This window comes from Lupinus angustifolius, chromosome LG20, assembly GCF_001865875.1.
Source record: "Lupinus angustifolius cultivar Tanjil chromosome LG20, LupAngTanjil_v1.0, whole genome shotgun sequence".
Taxonomy (NCBI): Eukaryota; Viridiplantae; Streptophyta; class Magnoliopsida; order Fabales; family Fabaceae; genus Lupinus; species Lupinus angustifolius.
In genome coordinates, this window is record NC_032028.1 from 10,847,855 (window position 1) to 10,868,252 (window position 20,398).

Genomic DNA, 20,398 nt, shown 5'->3' on the forward strand with positions numbered 1-20,398 from the left:
TTTAATTATTTAAATAAGATTAAATGATTCTTATTATTATATTACCAATTGTTTTTATTTAATTCATCAAGGAACATATATCTTCTACACCTAATTTACAAAAGGTAAAATGTTCTTCCAAAAGGATAATTACACTTTATTGACATTTCCTTTTGTAGAAAAAGCTTTTTTAGTACTAAGATTTTATGAATAATAAATTAATCAATTTTTGAGTGTGTAACTATCCTTATAATAAAGAGTTTAAAATAAACAGTTAATTTTTTTTACACTATTAACACATCATCTACCATTTATTTGTATTATTTTTAATAATATAGCACAACTTTATATTAGACCAATGTTTGTTGTTGGTAGCCTAGAAAAAGTTTGCAAAAAAAAAAAACAACAAGAACCAAAATCTCCAAAACCAAGTAAGCCAAAAAAAAATCTTCTAAAACGTTTTTGTGGTAAGTTCAAATACTAAAAAATATATCACTTTCTTCAATCCCTGAAATGGGTATGAACATGATCACAAAACGTTACTCCCAACCCTTTCTTTTTCTCTTCATTCTTTATGCGCTCTTTCTACATCATATATCAAATGCAGACAACACAAACTTGATTTTCAAGGGTTGTTCAGAAGAGAAACTGCAAGACCCATTTGGCATATGCACCAGAAACCTCAAATCCCTCTTGGTTTCTCTGGTGTCACAATCTAGACAAAAGCCTTTCTACACAACAACCTCAGGAGAAAACAAAAACATGATCATGGGCTTGTACCAATGCAAAGGAGACCTATCAAATAGTTCTTGCTACAACTGCGTTAGCAAGATTGATGACATGTTAGACAAGCTTTGTGGCAAGGTGGTGGCTGCAAGGGTCCACCTTTGTGGCTGTTACCTGAGGTATGAGGTTGTTGGGTTCAAGCAGGTACCTGAGACTCACTTGCTTTACAAGGTTTGTGGGTCCGAGCAAGAGAGAGAAGATAATGATAATGGGTTTGTGGAGAAAAGGGATGTGGCTTTTGATATGATTGAAAGTGGTGTGAAGAATGGTGGGAAATTGTTTTACAGTGGGAGTTATAAGTCTCTTAATGTGTTAGGGCAATGTGAGGGTGATTTGGCTAGTGATGATTGTGGGGATTGTGTGAAAAGTGCTGAGGATCAAGCCAAAACTGAGTGTGGTGACTCACTTTCTGCACAGATTTATCTGAACAAGTGCTATGTCAGTTACAATTTTAAACCAAATGAAATGCCCAAAGAATCATCTTCTCCAGGTAAAGGAATAGATAAAAAGTAAATAAAGAAATGATTATTTAAGCATATAGACCAGCTTTCTATAATCCTATCTTTATTTGTGCTTATTTAAGAATGATCTGATTAGAATTTAAACAAAGTAATGATTTTTTCTTCAGTTGGTGGAAAATGCAATGCAAGGTATACTGTTATATTAGTTTGTGACCTGATATGAGTTCTCATTAGTTTTAAAACTGGGTTTTGGTTGCTGGATGAGGATGTCTTTTGTTTAAAGATTTATAGCTTGATTGTGGTTTTGTTAAATCAGTTTAATAAATGAAAAAATGTTCTTCTTATCACTTATTTTATCCTGCCACTTTTTACACCAAAAGTCTAATCTTTTATCACCTATCTATTGTTATTTTGGAAGCACATGTACATATCTTTTGATGAAAGCAAAATTAGTGTGAGAATATTATTATTCAAAGCACAGTCTTTTGATCAAAGCATAACAAATCTTATATTTATGCTTAATTGTATCAGGAACAATGTTGCAACAACACACTCAGAAAACAATAGCTCTTGTAGTGGGAGGGTTTGCAGCTTTGGGTTTCTTTGCAGTTTGTGTGTTATTTCTAAAGTCAGTGTTGAAGAAAAAAGATGATATGTAATGAGGCTTTAATTGACATGTATATCCTTAGTGGTCTATTGCATCTTATAATGTGAATATAGCTGATGGGTTAGAAACTTAAAATATTAAATATATCATTTGAGAGAAAGTGAAGGGTGGGATAAAAGTTTATTGGGTAGTGTGTGAACTGTGAAAGATCTTTGTACCTGCTATAGGAATTTGATAAATAATTTGTGTGTATGAAAATCTGAAAATCAATAAATGCATCCATAGTAATGTGATGAAAATAGGTGGAGACCTAAGTTAATTGCATCAATAAATTTGTATCAACCGAGGTAATTAGATTATGTTACTTCAATTAAATACACATAATTAATGAGAAACATTATGACTAAAAACTTATTTTTGAATAAAATACATACTTAAACAAGTACTTAATATATGATATTAGCAGCAAAGAATCACATAGTAGGGAAGTGTCATAATCATGAAGTAAAAAGGAGCAATGCAGCTATAGAAAGAATGAGTTCTTGTACTGTACTGAACTTTCTAATGAATTACGTGGAGAAAGATAAGTTTTTAATTGCTTATATTATTTAGTTTGAAAATAAATAAAAACATAGACCTTTAAAAAAATTTCATGTCACATGTTAATACTTTTAGCAAATATTGAAGAGGATATGAAGAGGAAGGTCTGTATGATAAGAGAAAGAGACAGATGGTGGTGTGTACCTGGTTTGACATATCAATGTCTTATATAGTAAGAAATGGTAATAGTATTACTAATGATGACAACTTCTAGGAGGTGATAATTTATTTATTAATGATTTGTTTATAAGTAGTATGTGTTATTTTTTGTAGTAGAAAAATTAATAGGAAAATATAATAGAAATCTATAACATTAATCTTTAAAAATATCAATAGTCGATTAGGTTAAAAAATGTTTATTTATAGAAAAAGATAGTTAAGATATGAATTATAAAGGTAAAAATAATGAAAAAAAGTTGCACATGTGTTATTAGCGGGCAATGAGACAAAAAAAAATGATATTATTTTTTAAATGTCAAAAATATTCTTAAAATGAATATAAGATAAAAAATTATATTTTTATTAGTTAGTAAAAAATTAAAAGACAATTATATATATTATTTTAATCACAAATAAATAATTATAATAATGTTTATTATGAATTAAATAGAAAAAATGACTAAAATTTGGAGATCAATTTTAAAGCATATTATTGATATTTTATACACAATTGCTCTTTCTTCTCACTTTTTTCTCATCATAAGTGGTGGGGAGAATGAGTTTTTGTAAGACCTACATCTATATATATATATATTCTCAACCGTAGAAAAATTCTCTATTTCACTTCAATTTTTGTATTCCTGTATTCCTCTTTTTTCTCTTTGCTAAATCACTCATTTCAAAGGCTAAGAGATATATAAAGAGTTAATAATGAACCAAACCAATTCAATAGTTGTCTGAAACTCTATTCGTTATTTAAATTGATAAATCCCGACTCGTTTAATATACATGAATCAGTATTTTCCCATATACACGATATTAATTGAATCAGTAATGTTATAATACTTCAGAAATTAACTATCTAGAAAATCTACTTAACCTTGGTGCATGTAATTACAAAGTAATAGTGTGTTATTATGATTCTATGATATTAAAATAATTGTATGTTTTAAATATTTAATACTATAATTAACATAGATATGAGACATCTCGAGTTCTAGTTCCTTCTTAAGAAGCAAACATATTAAATACTTACAAAGGGAATTTTTTTTAACATCCATAGTTTTCTACCTAACTTAAGCGAAATTACTCTCTCCAAATATTTGTAGTTAAAAAATAAAAAAAACAAAAGTAGAATGGGTTTTGAACTTTTGATTGTTAAATATAATATTTAGTTTTTAATTCACTTCCTTGGTAAATAGTTTATTTATGCTTTCTTGGTTTAGGAACCATGATCACCTCCACCACTTCCTCCACTCTATCTTATTTGGAACCAACTAAAGATTTTTCAAATATTTCCTAGAGGATGAAGAAAAAAGAATACTCATTGAATGTTCTTAAATATTTATGTACCACACACATGTAGTCTGAATAACCTGACTTTCCTTGGTGTTCAAGTAAAGATATATAATTCATGCTTACCCCACCTTTGTTACTTCCTTGTTACTCATTTCACAATTAATAATTCATTCTCTATGCCAATAACAGCTAGGCTTTTCTGCAACTGGTTTTTCTATAAACTAAAACTATCAACTTTCATAGTGTTCTATATTTTTAAAGTGCAAATCTAGTTCAAATTCCCATTTCAAAGCATCACATAAAAGTGAGTTTTCTTCACATTGGTTTTCCTTTTACTATGGATGTTTAGAACGATTCTGCCAATGTTTTATCATCTATCATTCTTTCACTTAGTTTTTTTTTTATGAATTCCACATGCTTAGGCCATAACTATATATTTTACATTGATTTCATATGTTGTAATTGGAAAACCATCGTTTGGAATTTTCAAATAGAAAAGTTACAAAAAATGGAAGAAGATGATCCTTCTTGGCTTCATTCAGTTTTCAATTCTTCTTGCTAACTGTTATTTCTTAATTCATCATAGTAACATTTTATTTAGTCATCATTCAATAGTTCTTGTTACTGATTAAATACGTTCTTCAAATGTGTATATCTTAAGGTGTTATTACCTTTTGTTTTAGTTTATATATTTATTCATATACTTGAAATTTTGTTTAAGTGTATCCAAGAGTAAAAGTGAGAGTCACAGAGGAAGAAGAAGTCAATATTTACCAAGAAAATGATAGTGGAACTTGGATGTTTTTGAAGTTCATTGAGTCCCTATACCTTGAAGGTAAATTATTTGATTGAATACAGTTTCATTTGGTTTAGGCACAAATTCTATGTGTTACCCCTACAAAAGCATTGATTTCAAACATGAATTTGTTATTATTTGCAAGCAGAAGAGAAGAATGAGAATAAATCTCCACTATCAATTTACAAAAACAAAAAAGAATCTACCCCTGCAAATGCTACCTTAGCAATGCTTCTTTTGATAAAGGAAGAAAATGAGATATGTTTTTAATGATGTTTCAATTTCCACAGGAATATTGAAAACTAGCCAACAAGTTGGTAAAAGTCCAAAAGAAAATGTGAGAGTTAGTTCTGTTATACGCCCACGTGCAGTATTATCTAGTCCTGGTAATTCTTATTTTCTGTGGAAAATACTCATCATGTTAAACAAATTTTTTAAGATACATGCTATGAGAACAAACTTAAAGAACTAATATATACTAGTGCATACATTTTTTTCTGGTTTCAGAGAATGATGAATTAGTTGGAAGTATAAATGACTTGAACAACAATATATCCTCAACTCATAGAAAGAATGATTCAATAGGGATGATAGGAAAACCTTTGATCAAGGAGGGAGGTGAGGCACCCAAAGGGAAAACTCTTCTCAAAGCAAAGTACATTGGAATTTGATTCCTATACTAGTGTTTTTCAGTATTTGAGTTGAACCTTTTTAAGGAGAAATTATTGAAATACTTGCAATTACAAATTTGTAATTCATGTTATTTGACATTTGACAATATATTCACTTGTGAATATATTATAAGGTGAGAAAACATATATGCATGGTAAGGGTTTTCTTGTTCCATATAACCAAGATAAGAACAAAATATTAATTTGAGGTTGGTTGGATTTTCTTTCATGTTTTTTATGCTAAACTATAGCTATCAACTGTGATAAAGCGTTTGATCTATGTGATCCATTTAACCTAATGTGATAAACACTTCATTGTTGATTGTTAATTTTTTATGCTAAAGAAAGAACAAAGTCCCTATTCACTTGAGAGGGTGGTTTGAGGGGAACATATCTATTGTCGCACAAATGTATGTTACTCCATATGTTATTATTGGTCGAGAAAACATTTAAGTTAAAAATTTAATAATTAAATAATTTTTTAACCAATTACAAACAGTGACACATGACATGATACATTTTTGTGACATATATATTGTATTAACAATCAAAAGATGGTCGAAACAAAAAATATCTATTTAACATGGATTCTCCTATACGTATCAATTCAATTGAACACAAAAATGATATAGATATCCACATATTTGAGGTTAGATGTGACACACAAAATAACCTATCACCATCAAGTACATACACGTCTACATATATTATAATAATTGAGTGTATCTCTCAATATCATTACTAATAAATTGTATCATTAGCTCAAAGTTTCAATTTTCTTTGCTATTTTTGGTTGAAATCCAACCATATTGTATTAGGCGGTGGTGAGAGCCTTCATTATTTGAAGCTTCACCAACTACTACTTCCTACACCTCTGCATTTTGTTGAGGTGACTAACTCCTAACTTTCTCTAACATGTTCAAAACATAACCCTTTCAGTTCCAAAATACAGTGCTTTCCCCTGGTGATGATGCTAACAAAATTAATATGCTAAGTTGCTAACTTGTGTCAATTGAAAGTTCTTTGTGCATCCTCATTCAATGTCATTTTGAATTTAAGTCTATACCTAGTTACTTGTACAATTTGCAAAGAAGAAGAGGAATAGTATTGTACACTACTTTCTCTAGGCATATTGTTGTATTTCATCAAAATTAAATTATGCACAACCAACCACATATTTGTTGTATAAATTATATGAATTTTTATATATCAGGTTAAACCAAGTCAATAACACATGAACTTTTTCAATCAATAGGGTTGGAAACCTTGAAACTTGTTAGTGTTGGGGAGATTTACATCATGATGTCTAGTTCTTTAAGGATTCATTTGTAAGTTGATTTTTGTAAGTTAATTGAGGGAAAAGCTTTAAGCCGTCCCTAAATTATTTGTCCAACTCTATTTCATTCAATCAGATTTTGACAAATAATAAAAAATAACATGCAATTTAAATTTTGCTTCCTTCTATTTAATTTTTTGTAATAAATATCAGAATCTAATTTGATAGGGCAAGGTTGGAGAGACAATTTGAGGACAACTAATCCCCATTGGAAGATTATATTTTCGGCTCCCAAACTTAATTAAGATCCTTAAAAAACGTGTTCAGAAAACTGAATAAAACTTGTTTTGACAGGGTTATTTTGGCATAGATGATTTGTGTTTTTTCTTAAAATTGCAAATTTATGTGGAGCAAAATATTTGGAATGTTAGTCTGCCTGTTTTAATAATCTGTTCCGTTCATAAACAAAAAAATCTGTTCCACATGGAGACTGCATGTTTGCATCCTAGCTTCTTAAAATTACTTAATTTATCATTAAGAAAAGATTAGATCAATAAAAACATTGACAAACCCATTAGATTGCTCCCTAAATTATTTTCTGTTTTCATTTTGGTCTGTTAGAACGTTTTATGTTTCGTTTTATTTTTACTTGACAATAATTTTTGCATCCGAGCTCAGCTCAAATATGTTATTATTCTATAAAATAACTATATTTTTAAAAATTTCAAAAAACCAAAAAATAACAAATAAACCAATTTGAAAATATAAATTAAATTAAAGGAGTAGAAGTTAAAACCAATAATTTATAATCCAATTTTAAAAGTAAAAATAATTTAAAGGATGAATTTTGTAATTTTGCCTAAAACAAAATCATCTTCACTTTTTTTGGGACATTGGAAAGCAAAACAAACACTAAGTAATATGTCTATTTGTTTGATTTCTTGCATGTCTATTGGTGTTATCTCCCAAATCTTGAAATCTTCATAAACATTTATCCCATTTCAGCCATATAGTCTATTAGCATGTTAGCCTCCCATAGCACAAACTGAATTTCAATCTCACAATCTAGGGCAAGCAAAAGACGAACAATGTTTACCACCCGCAACAATTATTGCAATGAAACAAGTATCCTACATTAAATAATTAAATAATCTGAACTATCTCTAAATAATCAAACTCGGTAATTGGGTTTAGGCTTCCTTTCTATATGGATAAAGACTCAATTGGACAAAGTCCACTTGTCTCACTTAATCTAATGGATAAGGGTTAGATGAGGCAGGTGTGTGAAATCAATTTAGATAAAAGGAGACAATAGAAAAGTGAGAGAGAAGTTGAAAGAACTCAACCCATAGGAACTCAAAGCAACCGTGAGAAATTTGCGACTACATCTTCGTTCATCGTTGGATCGGGTTGAAATTTGGACAGCAGGTTCATAGCTTCTGGTACTTCATTCTGAACAACTGGATCAATGAGAAGTCATCCGAGGTAGTAGAAATCAAGTCATAACAGTTGTTGTTTTTCTACAACTTTGTGTTCTCATTTTCAAGCTTGTTGTTATGTTGTATACTGTATTATTGAGCATGTTTTGTGTTGTATTTTAGAGACACACTTGTATTCCTATTTTGATCGCAGTGGAACTTGATTGACTAACTTGTGCCCGTAATTTTTACTTCTCACATTGGGAAGGTTTTCCACGTTAAAAATTTCAGTGTCCCTTGATTGTTCTTAGTTACTGCATTATTTGTTATTGCTTCTCATAAATTCTAACAAGTTAGGGAAATTATTATCCACTGCGTATACTCTGTTAGAGTTTTCATTGTTATTGTGTTGAATTTTCCACCAGAATGGAATCAGAGCTCTTTGGTTTGAGGTTATTTGACTTGTTTAAATGATGGAGACAAATACATATAGAATGATATGTTTGAATGACACTAACTATCACTTGTGGAAAGGAAAACTGAAAGATTTATTATTTGTGAAGAATTTGCATATTCGTATGTTTGCTAATGAGAAGCTAGAGTCGAAGTCTGATGAGGATTGGAGTTTTCAACATCAACAAGTTTGTGGTTTCATTCGAAAATATGTAGAAGATAATGTCTACAATCACATTGTTAATGAGGAAAATGCAAAATCTTTATGGAAGAAAATCGAATCCTTGTATTCTTCTAAATTAGGAATAATAATTATACTTGTTGAATTTCTTGATGAATTTAAGGTACAGGGAGGGAGCTTCTATTTTAGATCACTTGAATGATTTTCAAGGGCTCTTAGATCAATTATTAGAAATGAATATCAAGTTTGATGATGAAGTGTTAGGACTATGGTTACTGAATTCTCTACCAGATTCTTGAGAAACATTTTGAGTTTCAATTACAAATTCAGATGGTATTGTCCCTTTGCAAAGTATAAAAGGAAGTATTTTAATGAGGAGATGAGAAGGAAAAATATGGTACTTCATCTTATTTTGAGGTGTTTGCCACTGAAAATAGGGGGAGAAGTCATAGAAAGAAAGCGAAAGGTGATAGAGAAAAGGGAAGAAGTAAGTCCAAGTTTAGATACAAGAATGTGGAGTGTCATTATTGTCCCAAAGTAGACCACATACAGAAGAATTATTTTCAATGGAAAAAGGAGAACAAAGACAAGAATGGCAAGCATAACGAGAAGAATCATGGTGATGATGATCATGTTACTACTGCTACTTGTGACGATCTTATGATTCTTCATGACCGTAATTCAGTTAATCTTGTATCAGATGAGAGTATGTGGATAATTAATAGTGGTGCTACATTGCATATTACACCAAGGAATGAGTTCTTCACATCTTACACTTCTGGTAATTTTGGAGTGTTGAAGATGGGTAATGATGGTGTGTCAAAGGTAGTTGGTATTGGTGTTATTTGTTTGCATACCAACATGGGAGTACAGTTGTTGTTGAGAAAATTTAAACATGTTCCAGATGTTCGTTTCAATTTGATCTCTGTGCAAATACTTGATGATGGTGGTTATGATAATCACTTTGGTTCTGGAAAATGAAAACTCACCATAGGTAACTTGGTTGTGGCCAGAGGTAGAAAATTTCTAAACTATATTGGACAAAAGCTTTGGTTGCTAAAGAGAATGTAAATGTCATGATATGAAGACTTCTTTGTGGCACCACAGACTCAGTCATATTAGTGAAAAAAGGTTGAATATTTTAGCCAAATAAGATGTACTTACGGGATTGAAGAGTGCAGAGTTGGAGAAATGTTCTTATTGCATGGATGATAAGCAGACCAAAGTATTCTTTAAGAAGCATTCTCCCTCAAGGAAGTCAGAGTTACTTGAATTGTTGCATTCTGATGTTTGTGGTTCATTGAAGGTAAAGTCATTTGGTGGTACACTTTACTTTGTTACTTTTATTGATGATTGTGGAAGGAAGTTTTGGGTCTATGCTTTGAAGACAAAGGACCAAGTACTTGAAAAGTTCAAACACTTCCATGTTTTGGTTGAGATACATTCTAGCAAGAAGCTGAAATGCATTCGTACTGACAACGATGGTGAGTATTGTGGCCCATTTGATATTTACTATAAACAACAAAGTATTAGACATAAAGACTCATCCTAAGACTCCTCGGCTTAATGGCTTACCAAAGAGGATGAACAAGATTTTGGTTGAAAGAGTTAGGTGTATGCTTTCTGAAGCAAAATTACCTAAACATTTCAAGGGTGAGGCTTTGTACACGATAGTGCATGTTATTAATCTTAATCCTACAGTTGCTGAATGTTGAGGTGCCATACAAGATTTGGTTTGGCAAGAATGTCAGGTATGATCATTTGCGAGTCTTTGGTTGCAAGACATTTGTGCATGTTCCAAAGGATGAAAGATATGTGAAGACAAGACAATGCATCTTTATTGGTTATGGTGAAGACGAATTTGGCTACTAGTTGTATGATCTTGTTGAGAAAAAGGTTGTTAGAAGTTGTGATATGAAGTTCATGGAAGATTAAACCATTAAAGATATTGTAAGATGAAGAAGACTACACCCGAAGAAGATAGTAGATTGTCTGATATTGATCGATTTTGGACGCATATTCGTGAGTGGATATAGTTGAGAATAACATTCAAAATGGTGAGCAACATGATTATGTTGGTGATCAGCAAGTTGGAGATGATTTAGATATTTCCATTAATATTGGTGAAGATGAACATGAGATGTCACAAGATGAGAATCTTCGTGATGCTCCTAAACCACCTCAAGTTCAACTTTGGAGGTCTAATAGGGAGAGAAAATCATTTATCTAATATTCTTCTAATGACTATGTTGCTATGAAAGATAGAGGAAAACCTGAATATTATCATGAGGCCACGGAGAATGAAGAAAAGAAGAAGTGGTTGAATAAAATGCAAGAGGAAATGAAGTTTTTGCATGATAATCGTACTTTTGATTTGGTCAAATTGCTAAAAGGGATGAAGGTTTTAGAAAACAGATGGATTTATAGGGTGCAACAAGAAAGTAATTCTACATCTTCAAGGTATAAAGCCAGATTGGTGGTTAAAGGTTTCAGACAGAGAAATGGTGTTGATTTTAGTGAGATTTTTTATCTCATGGTGAAGATGTCATTTATTACAATTGTATTGAGTTTGATTGTTACTCTTGATTTGGAGGTAGAGCAAATGGATGTAAAAACTGTTTTCCTTCATTGTGATTTGAAGGAAGAAATTTATATGAAACAACCTGATGGTTTTCTTATTGAAGTGAAAAAAGACTATGTGTGTAGGCTGAGAAAGAGTCTACATGGTTTGAAGCAGGCTCCACGATAATGGTACAAGAAGTTTGAGTCTTTTATGTTTGGGCAAGGCTACAAGAAGACTCCTTCTGATCATTATGTCTTTATTAGAAAGCTTGTTGATGGTGATTTCATCAACCTATTATTGTATGTTGATGACATGCTTATTATTGGGGAAATATTACCATGATTGACAGGTTATAGAAGCAATTAGGTTTGTCATTTGTCATGAAAGACATGAGAATTGCTAAACAGATTCTTGGTATAAGAATCATGCGAGATAGGCAAGAAAAGAAACTTTGGCTGTCACAGGAACACCATATTAAGTGAGTGTTACACAAGTTCTAGATGGAAAATGCTAAGACAATAAGCACTCTTCTTGCTACTCATTTTTAGTTGAGTGCTAAATAGTGTCCTTCAAATGAAGCTGAAAAATTAGATATGCAACAAGTTCCTTATGCATCTGATATGGGTAGTTTGATGTATACAATGGTGTGTACAAGACCATATATTACACATGTTGTTGGTACAATTAGTAGATTTCTGTCAAATCCAAGTAGAGAACCAATTCATGCTTTGACTACTAATTTGAGGCTTTGTTTTGGAGGTGATAAACCTACTATTGTGGGCTATACTGATTCTAATGTGACTGGAGACATTGATTCTAGAAAGTCCACTTCAGGTTACTTGATTTTGTTTGCAGGGGGAGCTGTGGCATGTCAACCTAGGATGCAAAAGTGTGTTGCATTGTCCACTACTGAGGCAGAGTTCATTGCCATTGTAGAATTATGTAAGGAGTTGCTTTGGGTGAAGAAATTGTTGAATGAGCTTGGTTTTGTCCAAGACAAGTACTTGTTATTTTGTGATAGTCATAGTACAATTCATCTTGAGAAGAATTCAACTTTTCATTATAGGTCCAAACACATTGATGTGGGGTATAATTGGATATGTGATGCTTTGGATGCTAGGTTGTTGGAATTGGCTAAGGTTCATACAAATGATAACGGTGCTAGTATGATAACAAAAGCCTTATCAAGGTGCAAGTTTAAAACTTGTTATGAGATTGTCGGTTTGGCGATTCTCTCCACATAGTTGTGAGGGGGAGATTTGCTGGGTTTGGACTCCCTTCCTATGTGAAGAAAGACTCCATTGGGCAAAACTCACTTGTCCCACTTAACCTAATGGATAAGGATCAGATGAGGCATGTGTGTGAAATCAGTTTAGATAAAAGGAGGTAATAGAAAAGTGAGAGAGAAGTTAAAAGAACTCATCCCACATGAACTCATAACAGCTGTGGGAAATTTGTGACTGAGTCTATGTTCACTGTTGGATCGGGTTGAAATTGGGATAGCATGTTCACAACTTCTGGTACTTCATTCTGAACGGTTGGATCAGTGAGAAGTCATCCAAGGTGGTAGAAAACTAGTCATAACAGTGGTTGTTTTTTCTGCAACTTTGTGTTCTCATTTTCAAGTTTATTGCTCTGTTGTATGCGTATTGTTAAACATGTTTTGTGTTGTATTTTGGAGATACATTTGTATTCCTATTTTGATCATAGTGGAGCTTGATTGACTGGCTTGTGCCCGAAGTTTTTACATCTCATATTGGGAAGGTTTTCCACGTTAAAAATTTCGGTGTTCCGTGTGTGTTCTTAGTTACTGCATTATTTATTATTACTCCTCATAGATTCTAGCAAGTTTGAGAAATTATTATACACTATATATACTCAGTTAGAGTTTTCATTGTTATTGTATTGAATTTTTCATATCCGTTGGTATCGTAGAGATTCATACCCCATTTCAATCTTGAACCATGTTATATAGACATTAACTCTACTAAGATAAATGATCCGATCCCAAAAAATGGTGAGTAGCCTAATATCCAAGGTGATTACGTATGTATATCTTGAGTTTTGGGCTTGAAAATATATTTTCAGATTATATTTCAAGCATGAAATATAACGACTAAAATTTGTTTGTTTTCACAATATCTTCAACTCTAAACTCCAATAATAATTCTAAAATGGGCCTCATATAATCTTTTACATTATTTCAAACTTCTTAATAATTGAAGCAGTATAATTAGAATTTATTTCTATCCACAATTTATTGACGACTCTTGAATAAACTCGTTTTATAGCTTAAGCATGCATCTCAACGAAGTAATCATACTTATAGTAACCACTAAAAAATGTCACGAACCAACCTATGCTTCCACTCTCTTCCTCCTTGAACAAACACTGTCCGTAGATTTAGTCTGGACAAAAGAATCTGATCCGTTCATATTTCAATAACACCCTAAATCCAAGGGCTGAGATTTCCTCCATAAAATAAACTCTCTCTCTCACACCCTCCCTCTCTTTCTTCATAAATAAATATATTCCTAAATCTCATCACTTTCCAACAACACTTTCTCACTAAAAGCAAGGGACAACACAAAAATAAATCACTTTTCTTCTTCTTGATTCTTCCAAAGTAAAGTTCCTCTGTTTCTCTTTACAAATTTAGGGTTTTTGTTCAATACTAGTATACTGAAAAGGAGCTCAAAATGTCTGTTAGTGCTTCCCAGGTACAATTAATCATTATAATGCAATTGTTGATAACAAAAGTTATTAACTTTGTTCTTATTTTGAATTTTTTTGATGATGTGAATCATTGTTATTGTTTATCACAGGTGGGTTCATATTTTGTTGGACAGTACTATCAAATTCTTCCACAACAACCCAATCGTGTTTATCAGTTTTACTCTGATAACAGTTCTATGATTCGTGTTGATGGAGATTCTACCCAAACAGCTTATGATGTTTTGGTACTTGCCACCTTATTCTGTTGATCTTATGTGTTTTTTTTCATATCCTCACATGAAATTATTGTGTATCAGTGCGTTTGTTTGAGATTATTTCTCTATACAAGATAATGGGGTATGTTTGGATAAGATTATGTTTCAATTATCATAAGTTACTCAATGCTTGTAGCTTTTTAAGTAACAATTGATGATTATTTTGATTTTTAAACTAAGACAAGTAGCTTCTGCTTTACATCAAAATCTATCACTTTTGTACAATCTAAAAATTACTTATTTATAAGCTTAACAAAGGGCACTGTGTCTTGTTTCTCTAATTGGACGAGTGATGCTCTTCACTAATTTTCATCAACACTTTCCATCTAAACAGAACTTGCTTAATGTATCTTGTGTTTCCCACCGTAAATTATGTTTCTCTCTCTCGTATATAGCGGGTACTTATCATTAAACTAGGTAGCAGATAAATAATCAGGTTATTATTTTTTCCCATGCAGCAAATTCATGAACTTGTCATCTCACTGAATTTTGTTTCGATAGAGATCAAGACAATCAATTCTCTTGATTCTTGGGATGGGGGTTTGGTTGTAATGGTCTCGGGTTTTGTCAAGATCAAGGATGTCAGTGGGAGGCGAAAGTTTTTCCAGACCTTCTTTCTTGCTCCTCAGGAGAAGGGTTACTTTGTGCTGAATGATATTTTTCATTTCATCGATGAAGGAGTAACATACCCAAATCTGGGATCAGTGGCATCGGAAAAGTTTGACACACAGCCTCATCTTTCTAATTCTGTTGCAGAGCGACCTGGTAATTTGACTGGTGAATTGTTTTTCCATGATATTTAATTGTAGACTAGTTTTAACTGGAAGCCTTTTTTCTGTTAAGATTATAGTATGCAGATCCGGTGGCCTCCTGTTTAGTAATGAATTTTTCGCAAATAGTTAGGCACATGCTTGTCAAATCGGAAATCAAATAATGAATCAGAACTCCGGAGGACATGTTTTCTGAATTGCGAATCAAACTATGTCATGAAGTGTAATCATTTAGGTATTAGCATTTAATAACTCGTTATACCCTTATACCGCTAACAAAGTGAAATACAAACTTAAGGAAAAAAAACAAAGTGAAAGTCATAGTAGTCAACTAACAAAAAGAACTGCACAGATTCAGGCTTAACCTCTAAAAACTATAAGAAGAAAAGGACAATATTTGCAACAAAAAGCAACAGTTTTCCAGTATCGATTATGTGAGAAGAATTTTGATGCAAACCCACAGAATAGCAACAGAGAGGAGACAATAAATAAATAACCAAGTAATAGAGGGTGGGGAACCTGCAGTCAAGGCCAGCAGAAGACACAAAAATGGTCAAGCACAGAGAGTGAGAGAAGAGCATAGCATGAGGAAGAGATTAAGGTTGTTTTGCACAAACACTTTGAATAGGTCAGATTTGGGGAAATATTTGTAGTTTCACTTGACCCCCACAAGTAAACTTGCCAAAAATGTAAAAAGAAGGATTTTCCAAAATGGATCTGGTCTGGTTTATTTCATGACCCAGCTGTGCGAAAATCTAACAATACATCCCAGAGCCGCAATTTAACCGATTCTTATGATATGAGACATGTGACTCTGGTGCGTAAACAAATCAGTTTCTGCATGTTGGACTTGTCTAATTACTTGAATTGAATATCGGTTCATGCAATTCTGATGACAACAGTTAGGCATACATAATAGCTTTTTCAGTATTATGATATGCGTTTTTTTCCAAAATAGGTAGTCTAAGATAATTACTTTCCTGGTGACAGTGATAATGAACGAAGATATATGTTACTGCTTTCTTTTTATTTACTGCAATTTGGTTTAAATGGCTTTTTTAATTTAAAATTTGGCTTTTAATAAATTCCGATGGGATTGTTTCATCCATGGAGCCAACTCCACCTAATGGGGTAAGGGTCCATTGTTGTTGCAGTTTCTATAAGATGAGTGTTTATGTGCGAAAAGTTGATTTTTTGTCATTTGCCTTTTACGCTCAAGGACTAAAGTAGTATATAAGCCTCATTTTTGTCAAGAAAAGGTATTGCCTCTCTTTGGGTCCTGAATATGTTATTTTATCAGCTTCAGACTATGGTTTGGAGGAAGAAGCTAGGGAATATGTTAACTCAGTTCATTTAGAAGATGATCCAGTGGACAAGTACAGTCTTCCAGAGCTGCAGCAGCTACAGCAAGATCATGAAACTGAAGTTTTGGTGGAGGAAACACCAGCAGAGGAGGCATCTCCAGCAATTCCAAGTGTTTCTCATACCATCCACGAAACCCCTGTTGCGCATGTGGAGGAACCTTTGGAAGAGCCTTCTAAGAAAACTTGGGCATCTATTGTATGTAACTTTTTCTTCTTTGGTAGACTTTTTCTTGAGTTTAAATTTGATCCACTGAAGTGAATATTCTAGCACTATCAAAGAAGGAGTCACATCATTGTAGTAAATGATATTTCACTTGCAATAAATATTATTTTTCACTGAATTTGAAACATGTGACATTATATGGTTCTCTAGCAGTGTAAGTTCTTTATGTTATTAGTTGATTTAAACCGAACCTTACTTTTTTGGGCGTTCCTCTTATATAATTTGTTTTTTGACATGTACAATGCATTTCACATTCATTTTTCTTTCTTTCGAGCAGTTGCAAATTTTACTTTTTCAGTACACGGAATTTTCAAATTTATAAGCCCTTTCCCTCTTTTTATAGTCTTCTCAATTTAATTGTATTTCTTTGAACATACAGTTACGAAAAGGTCAATCTGTATCATCTCCTGCTTTGCAATCATCTCTTAAAAGCGCTCCCGCTCCTTCGGAGTTAAATCGTGTTGCACAGCCTGCTATTCAGCAGTTAAGCTCTTCATCTACGTTTACTCCTGATTATGGGGTTGATGCAGCAGAGGATGGCTATGGAGTAGAGGAAGAAGGTTATTTTTTCTTACCTGCTTCCCTATCTTTGTTCACTTCCTGTCTTTACCATATGTACCATTTTGGCAAGTAAGTATTAAATATTTTAACTGACTGATAGGGTATTTTTCTTGGCACATTTTGTGTAATTGAATACGTTGTGTATATATGTTGATGATATGTGTGAAGTTTTTCGTTTTCTCTCTTTGAGGTGAGGTCATTGGTCACAGATTTTGTTACCAATAATGGGAGACAGTTGTCTAATTAAAAAATAATATCTACACATAGAAAGATTCTTTTTAGAGGGTAAGCCTCAACGCGACTATATGATTGCTGTATTATAACCTGAAAATCATGGGTTCAAATCCTGGAAATAGTCTCTCCACTTTTGGGGTAAGGTTGTGGTACATTTACCCTATAAGAAAGGTTTTTGTTTTTTGGTTAAACTTTTCTAGTCTGGGACACAAGAGATTGCTATTGGTTAGGCATAAACTTTTGATCCAAAGAATTTGAGAAATTAAATTCTAGTACTTTGATTTTCGAAATGGATTAAGATCCTCTTATCTGAGTTTTTAACGTGACAAGTTCATGCTATGAGAGGGAAATACACAAATGGTCCTACACAAATAATGAGGGATCCTACTTGTGTCCCTGTCATAAGTGATAACATGATTACATACTAACTTACTAAGTACTAACATGAAAGGACCCATATCCTTTCGAAACCTTGTTTTTTTAATAGTTTTATCTTAGTATTTTTCAAGTGTTCCCACTTTTAATCTTGAAACATCAAGTTGATACTTGATCTGTGTTTCTTCCAGTTGAAGTGAAGTCTGTCTATGTGAGAAACTTGCCTGCTAATGTTACTGAAGCTGAAATCGAGCAGGAATTTAAAAACTTTGGCCGAATTAAGCCTGATGGAATATTCATCCGGGTCCGGCAGGTAAGCTTCTTTTAGTACATCAAAATTTAATGCCTATATATACAGCCTTAAAAAAAGAGAAAAAGCTTAAATATAAATTGATGTATACAGGAAATTGGAGTTTGCTATGCTTTTGTGGAATTTGAAGACATTCTTGGTGTTCATAATTCACTTCAGGTTTGTCTATTTTGTTTTTTGTTTTCTCATTAGACATAATCTAATGAACTTTGACCTGGAGGTCAAAGGTTGAAATATCAGAAACAATTTCTCTGCTCTTCAGGTAAGGCTGCATTCAATAATCCTCACCAAATCCCAACAAGTAGTAGCCTCGTCATTGGTTGCCATTTTCTTGTTAGACTTAATCTTTGTTTGATGATCTTATATTCAATTCCTGAGATGTTCTATTTGTTGATGATTTGGTTGACTCTGCCTTCTGTTAAAGCTATGGAGTCAAGTTGGTGTATTTTCATTTTGTTTTCTTAAATTTTATGCTTCAACTTCCTTGTTATTTTTATTTTATCCTGTTCAAGAAAATCCATGGATGTAGCTTCTCACTAGTATTCCAAAATGTCGGGAATTAAGGTTGGACGGCATCTAAAGACAATATTATTATCAGCTAATGTTTTGTATTTCTCACTCACTCACACACATGTGCTGAGTATTATTATCTAATGTTTTGTAGTTCACACACCTATACACACACACATATGCGCACCAGTGGGCTTTCTTGTTTTTTTTTTTATAAATACGTCTTCATGTTAATACATTGTACTTGCAGGCTTCTCCCATACAATTGGCTGGAAGACAAGTATACATTGAGGAGCGGAGACCAAACAGTGGCATTGCAGCTCGCGGAGGAAGTAATGTCCCATTTTCTTGGAGGGATTGATCTATTTTTTTGTGCTGTGGTTTTCTGCTTTTCTTACCGGCCAATATATTATCCTATTATCTTCTTTATGTGTCCATCTTGTTTTTTCTTAATATAATCTTCCATGTAGCATAAGACTGGATTTCCTAGTTTGTGATATGAATTTTTCAATACTAAAGTGTTATCTGTTTTCAGTTTGCAGTGTTTTATCATTTATTTTATGAAGATAAATTTATTGTAATATTCATATCCACTATCTTTGTATTAATCAGGAGGAAGGGGAAGAGGAAGAAGCAGCTATCAAACTGATGCTCCAAGGGGGCGTTTTGGTGGTCGGGGCTCGGGCAGGGGCAGTTATCATGATACTGCTGACTATAACAGACTAAGAGGTGACAGTTACCCTCAGCGGGGTCCCCGATAAGTAAATGTCTAGAAAAAGCTTGCATGAAGATGCTGTTCTAGAGCTGATACAATTCCTAAAATGAGTTTGATTTGGATATTTGTTGCTGAACATTTTCCTTCTGTGATTCCATAACAAGTCCTTGCGTTTCAGGTGTGTCTTTTGATATGTTAAAAGTCATTGAGATTTCATTAGTTTTTTTATTTTGCAAGTATAGATCAGTTTGTTCCCCTTGAATGCTTTTTGATATGCCTTCACTGAGGGAATTTTGGGCATTTCCATAACCTTATGAGAGTGGTTGTGAAGCCTTTTCAATAGCAGAAAGGTGTGCTAAACAAGGAAATATGGTTGAGACATTCATTGATCTGTGCATTTGTTGTGCCTTTTTGCCCAAACTATAGTGACTTATTTTAGTAGTAGCATTACAATCTTTTTATTTATTTTCTCCTAATTTGGATTGCATTGCTGAACCTGAGGATTTCCTTAACAAACTTTCCTTTCTTAATAAATACTGAAGAAATAATATGCATATTTGACATTAAAACCAGGTGCAATATGGCCAGAGGGAATCAGACTCCTCTTCTATACTAGAGAAAGGAGTTACTGATTTTACTATTGGTTTTAAGGAGGGAATTGTCATATCATTATATTTAAACAGATAGAAATGTCATATTACATTGTGTTTTTCCTTTATTTTTTATGTACTTCCCTCTCTAGCACTGGAGAGGATCCTTACCCGGCTTGAGGTGACTTTTCCACAAGCATATGAAATATTGTTGCAAATATTCATTAGCATTTCAGAGAGGATCCCAACTACAGAGGATCCCAACTTATTCCTTTATGCCAAGGAAAATCAGAACCAGACTTTCCTCATTTAAAAAAAATGTAAAGAAAATGTTGTTAAAATATATTTTAGTATTTTGGTTAATATTATATTGGATTAATAAGTAGTTTAAATCTATTTACCTTTCACATACTTTTTATGATTAAAAAATGTGTAAAATAGATTAGTTAAGAGTTAGTTAGAGTTAAATCTCTTCTATTTTTTATAATAAGTTTGTTAATTTCTTTG

At 32.6% G+C, this 20,398-nt stretch overlaps 3 protein-coding genes across 7 annotated transcripts; all 3 read left to right on the forward strand.

Annotated features, from left to right (window-relative positions):
- On the forward strand, nt 403–1,986 carry LOC109335689 (cysteine-rich repeat secretory protein 56-like). The gene is made up of 2 exons (XM_019571846.1): nt 403–1,255; nt 1,758–1,986. The coding sequence occupies exons 1-2, from the start codon at nt 493–495 to the stop codon at nt 1,883–1,885; spliced, it is 891 nt and encodes a 296-aa protein (XP_019427391.1). The 5' UTR covers nt 403–492; the 3' UTR covers nt 1,886–1,986.
- Nucleotides 4,108–5,422, forward strand: LOC109335693. Its single transcript, XM_019571849.1, has 4 exons — nt 4,108–4,195; nt 4,613–4,726; nt 4,978–5,073; nt 5,195–5,422. Coding segments are annotated over exons 1-4 (375 nt in total). The 5' UTR covers nt 4,108–4,194; the 3' UTR covers nt 5,359–5,422.
- LOC109336591 (putative G3BP-like protein) lies at nt 13,785–19,721 on the forward strand. 5 transcript variants are annotated; one of them, XM_019573278.1, is made up of 9 exons: nt 13,785–13,969; nt 14,075–14,209; nt 14,698–15,016; nt 16,310–16,569; nt 16,976–17,156; nt 17,958–18,079; nt 18,170–18,235; nt 18,837–18,918; nt 19,199–19,721. In XM_019573278.1, exons 1-9 carry the CDS (start codon nt 13,949–13,951, stop codon nt 19,345–19,347), a joined length of 1,335 nt encoding a protein of 444 aa, XP_019428823.1. In that variant the 5' UTR covers nt 13,785–13,948; the 3' UTR covers nt 19,348–19,721. The 5 variants fall into 5 exon arrangements, with proteins under 5 accessions (XP_019428823.1, XP_019428824.1, XP_019428826.1 ...); XM_019573279.1 differs by having other exon boundaries at nt 16,316–16,569; XM_019573281.1 differs by having other exon boundaries at nt 14,698–15,004; nt 16,316–16,569.